Below are 5,497 nucleotides of genomic sequence, written 5' to 3' on the forward strand. Positions count from 1 at the left end.
ATTTGAGATCTAGAATTTTCGGAACATTTGTTGTAAAATTTCTTGCTTGCCTGCCTCTCCTAGGATTTTCGAACATCTGAAAAATCGTATAATTGCCCATTTTTCACGGATTTTTACCCTAAAAAGGTCACCTAGAATTTTCGGGAGCCTTTTTTCTGACTAAAATTTTCGAAATGGTAAGTTTTGATACCTAGAATTTTCGGATCACTAGACTTTCAGCTAGGAAATCCGAACAGAGGAAAACTTTTTAGGGGATAAAAATATGCCTATATCTACCGTTTAAATACTAAAATACGTTTAATAATGCTATGTTTAAGTGGTTTTGAACAACGTTCTCGTTGGGTGTCCCTGATACTTTCAAAATGGCCTTTGCACGAAAAACGAAACGAATGTGGTTGGTCAGAGTATCTTTCTTATGAGTAACCTTAAAAACCTTATTCATGTTGTGGCTCTGGAAAAATCCCCAGCCTCAAACAGCCACTTAAGGGAACTTAACGTCTTTTATACTGGACCGTGACATTTATTACACTTAGGTAAATTTTCGTCAATAAAAATTTAAGCGCATGAAGATCCAGGCCCGACGGGAGAAAAAGATAGGGAGCCAGAAACGTGCATTCTAGCACACGATGATGTGCTACACAAAATCTATTTTATTTTTCCCATTATCGGGGAGCATTGGCTAGATTAGCTGTATGATATTTATTCTGAGGAACCAGTACTTTAAAATATAAATTTTGAACTCTCATGTATGTTGCTGTTGTAATTATTGACCGGCCGTTGCCCGTATGATTAATTAACACATTGATTAACACCAGTCACCGACTGTTCCCTAGCTCTAACTTTCAGACAGATAGACAAAACAGTTCATCTTAATTTATTACTCTAACGTCATAAAGACCAGGTTTCTAACACCAAGTTTACCTTTGCAAAATCAATGGGAAGGTGAGATTCCAACTTTGTCGTCTTTTAAGAGTGGACTTACATTTTGTGGGTGTCTTGGTTATAACTGGATTTGGCAGTTATACAAAGCAAAGGCTTATTCCAGAAACTGAGGTGAGAAGGAAGCTAGGCTGGTCAAAGGGTCTCCCATGGCTCACGTTCGATTCAAATTATACGGCGGGAATTTTTTTTTAACTCGCTCCCTCCGATGATAACTTGCTCGAAATTTTAGGGCCGATTTACACGGTACGACTTTGTCGCATGCGACAACGGCTTACGACAGGCCCACGACATAATTTACGATTGTTGTGTACGTCAGAAAAAATGTCGTAGCATTTTAAAACATGTTTTAAAACGCTGCGACAATCGTAAGTTATGTCGTAAGCCTGTCGTGAGCTTGTCGCATGCGACAAAATCGTATCGTGTAAATCGGCCCTTACGGGGATCTTTGCTGACGTCATTGCTTACAATTTGTTTCAATAACATACGACTTTGCTCGCAGAAGGCATCGTGTTATTTACATATTGACGTTAAAAGGTAAAATAAATTTAAACTCAGTTAAGTCTCCAATTTTAAGCCTTTTAGCTTTGATAACGAGTCAGTATTGTTATTAGCCATCAAAAACTGACCAATTCTTAGGCGGCAAATGCGATAATGATCCCCGTACATTCCTTGTAAAAGTTCGAATTTTTAAAGCATCTTTGCTCGGAGATTATTTGGTAGGACATTGGGATTCATTATGCAATGGATTTTCAATACATGTATTCAGTACTTCATTCTTAGCTGACCGTGGTTAGAAAAAGATAGCTTTGTGTTAATGAGGCAAAAACCGGAGACAAAAATTAATTTAATTCCTATATTCAGAGAGAATGCGCTTAAAAATGGGATTCTTACCTGAACAGTAAACGCAGCCTCTAGCGACCACGCTCCTAATGGTCGTACCGTTGTCATATTCTCCACTTACGGAATAGCAGTGACTGTTGCCAATAGGAAAAGGATGATCACACGTTATCTCGGTTTGCTCCTGTTCGCAATCACTCCATGTGCTTTCGCCGATACACTGATAACACTTTATGGCAACTAATTGGAAATTAAATGTAAACTGATTAAATAGGAATTGTCAAGATTACAAAACGAAGGAGTTGATTTTGACTCCACCGAAATGATGACATCATCATCATCATCATCATCATCATCATCATCATCAACTAGGAGCAGTCACTCGCCTCCCACCAATTTGTCTCGGAACGAGAAAAAAGGGACGTCTGAAAGAGTACATTAGGGAGCTTACGAAACGAGGACGACGACGGCTTCGAGGACTTCATTTAAAAATACAAGTTCGCGTTATTCGTATCACTACGAAACTATTTCATGTAGTTTCGCGTTAAAAATGTGTAGTAACTGTCCAGGAATTAAACTGGTATGAGTGGGTTGGAAGCGTAGAGAGAGAACTGAAAATTCATCGTCATGTGCTAACGTCCTCCACAGAACCTTGAATTTGGTCATTTCACGTCGTCATTTAGGAGATGACGGCAAAGAAATGTACCAAACTGTAAAACGCACGTGCAGAGCGTGCAGAGCTATTGTTTTTGCTCACTAAACCTATTGTTTTGTAGCGTCGTCGTTGCCGTCGGCGTCGTCGTTTCGTAAGCTCCCTATTGTTTCGAGACGCCTTTCAGGTTGTCCTTCTCTCACGCGGATTTCGGAATAAAAATTAATCACAAGAGCAGCAAAGAGCATTATACATTAACTAACTATTCAGCAAGTGAAAAAAGAAAAAGAAAGAAAGAAAGAAAGAAGATTAATGTTTTTTAGTTCACTTCAATATTAGTCTGTCTAATATCTCGTAACTTTCGCCTTCGTTTTGACAAGTACAATTGTCTTTGTTTCATGTGCCAAAGAGACCCCAATCAAGGGGCGATTTGGTGGTGCATGCTTTATTTCAGTTTTAGCTGAAAGGAGTCGGCTGAATGCCTTATCTTTTTTCGAGTCACCCGATATATTGTCACCTCTCACGTTGTCTCCAAATCATAGTTGAAATAATCACGATGGAAAAGAGAAAGTTTTTTTCGTTCACAGCGTGAATAGCTCAATGCCTTGAGTTTGGCTGGCGTGCATTCTTTCTTGATCTCTTTCGTCAGCGGCAACTTCTGAAGGCTGTACTCAAGAACCGGAAATTTGCGATAATAAATGACAAATTCTGTAAAATACGTCTTAATACGGATTTCCTCGTGAAACAGAATCCACGCTTTTTCAACGACACAAACACTGCTCCCAGCAATGAAATTATTCTCGCGATACGCGAGATTCCGTTTCTCGCGTACCTTGAGGGACTACGATGGAAAACATCATGAATAATTCGAAGGAGGAAAATTTTAAGGAAAAGCCAGCTGGGTTTGGTCTTGCTTATAACATCGAAATCACAATCGTCTCATTTTTAAAATATTGCTAGTCAAAAAGCTTTTAGCAAATAGCAATGCTTGGGCCAAATGAATTGAAATTCTAAGGTTAAGCTTTAAGGTCTCTGTTAATTGATGTAGATAACAAAGAATCCATTACAGTTCTATTGTTTGCCTTGAAGGGAATTTTCGAAAGCTTTAGTCCAACCGAGCGCCGACAATGAATCCTGAATTAATTGAGTGGTGCTTGATCGTGAAAAAGATAAAGAGCAAAGTTGGACCAAAAATTGATGATATTAGAGAGAACAAAAATGAATCGGTGAAGACGTTTTCAAGAAAGTAACATGTGGACGGGGATGCAGTAATTGTTTCTAACGAGGTGTTACATGAATACGTCTGGAAGAGTTTACAACAATGCCATACTGACATAACCGACTAAAAGTGGCATCAGTCATTTTAAGGCAAACCAGTCATAATGAGTTAAATCTATAGAACTGAGGATACTATACAATTTAGGGACTCACCTGACAAAGCCATTGAATGTAAAAGTAAAGAGGCGAATAGAAACAAAGAATTCATGACCTAATGGATAATCCACACGCAGAATATTCTGTTATCTCCCTTGCTTTATCTTTCAATTCTAGCGTGACCCTTAACATGATGTCGGCCATCTGCTCTTTTTTTTTTTTTTTTTTCAAATTGAGACTGGGAACGAGATGAATGAAATCAAGCGTGAGTGCCGTACTTCAGCTGTGTCATGAGATCTACCAAATCTCTCAAGCCCTCGCAACTATCGTATTAAGCCGGTTAATGGTATTAATATAGCGCATTTTCTATTTACAGATTCAAATGCGCTTTAAAAGTAATCACGATCTATGGATGTTGCCGAGTTGCATTCGACGCTCCAACTTTGCTCGATCAAACATTGTTCAAGGGTTTTTGGCAGTAATTTATTCTTGAAAAACCCATGCGTTGGTAGGTATCATTCCAACTCACCAAATTGGCAAACCCTTCGATCTCCCACCCATCGATGCCCAGCCCCACTTTGCCATGGCCTGTCGATTGCGTTGGGCTCTTGACTTTTCGCTTTTAAAAAAAAGGTTAAAACGTGAGTTTGCAAACTGACCCTGGCTCATTCTCATTCTCACAATCTCCTTATTTAATCGAGGGTGTATCTTTCAGTAATAAATGTGCAACAGTATGGAACATACCCTTCTCTACTTGTTCTCTTAAGCAGCAGTCACAGTCGTTTTTCCGTCCTCCAATAGCTCCAGTACCATAGGCGCCAAGAGCACTTTTCATTTACCGGGTCACGGTTAGCGCCATATTTTCAAATTTAGCGCCAATATCTACCGGTAGCTTGTTTGGATGGTGTTTTCCCGTCACTACCTCAGCACTCACAGCCAGACAGCCAGACGCGCATCGAACTTTGTTTTGTGAGTTGGCCAGGGCTTTGGGAAAGTTCAAGATCGTTTTTAAGCAAGCAAGCAAGCTTGGACGAAAATCCTTCTAATATATAGGAGTTCATATACCTTGAATCTACAAGAAAGGGTTACGTTTTGCAAACGTTGGCCGTGTAGCACTTATATTAAACAGACTTACCTATTAGAGGGCAACGTGAAGTGCTAGTGGGTTCAATTCCCACCCTGGTCAGAGTTTTTCTCTGTCCTTGTGTGGGCCCATTTCCATTAGTAGGGCTAACGCTCACATGGTTCATATGGGGTAGAAACCTAGCACTTCACATTATCCTCTAATAGCTAAGTGCCTTGAATCAACGTTTGACTTGATCGGCCAGGGGTAATTAAGAGCAAAGCCGGAATATCAAGGCAGGATGGAATGGTGCAAAACAGTTCGTCATTACCTTACGTTGTATCTGGCCTTTAAGGTAGCCCTAACCAGTTTCAACACTTTGTAGAGAAACCCTCTTCAGAAAGATTGGCACTTCACACTGTATCACGTAACAGCAATATATGGTACCAATGAAACACCGATAATTGCTTAACAAGATGCGGTAATTATTGTGACGTAATAAATTACCTTGACAACGGGAAAGCCCAGCAAAAACACCCTATAATGTGCCTTTTAGTTTTTCATATCTCAAAACAAACTCGGTGACCTCCATATTTTATTACTGGAGAGTGATTGAAGGCCAAAATTAA

The 5,497-nt window shown here is 39.6% G+C and overlaps 1 protein-coding gene across 1 annotated transcript in view; it reads right to left on the reverse strand.

Moving 5' to 3' along the window:
• LOC137967356 (uncharacterized skeletal organic matrix protein 2-like) overlaps nucleotides 1–4,210 on the reverse strand; it is an 8,027-nt gene extending 3,817 nt beyond the window's left edge. Inside the window, exons 1-2 of the mRNA XM_068813887.1 lie at nucleotides 3,863–4,210; nucleotides 1,834–2,019 (exon numbers count right to left, since the gene is read on the reverse strand). Coding sequence (XP_068669988.1) covers nucleotides 1,834–2,019; nucleotides 3,863–3,917 — 241 coding nt within the window. The 5' untranslated portion in view covers nucleotides 3,918–4,210. The remainder of the gene's footprint in view (nucleotides 1–1,833; nucleotides 2,020–3,862) is intronic.
• Between the last annotated feature and the right edge of the window lie 1,287 nt (nucleotides 4,211–5,497).

The sequence above is a fragment of the Montipora foliosa genome, chromosome 8, assembly GCF_036669935.1.
Source record: "Montipora foliosa isolate CH-2021 chromosome 8, ASM3666993v2, whole genome shotgun sequence".
NCBI classification, from domain to species: domain Eukaryota; kingdom Metazoa; phylum Cnidaria; class Anthozoa; order Scleractinia; family Acroporidae; genus Montipora; species Montipora foliosa.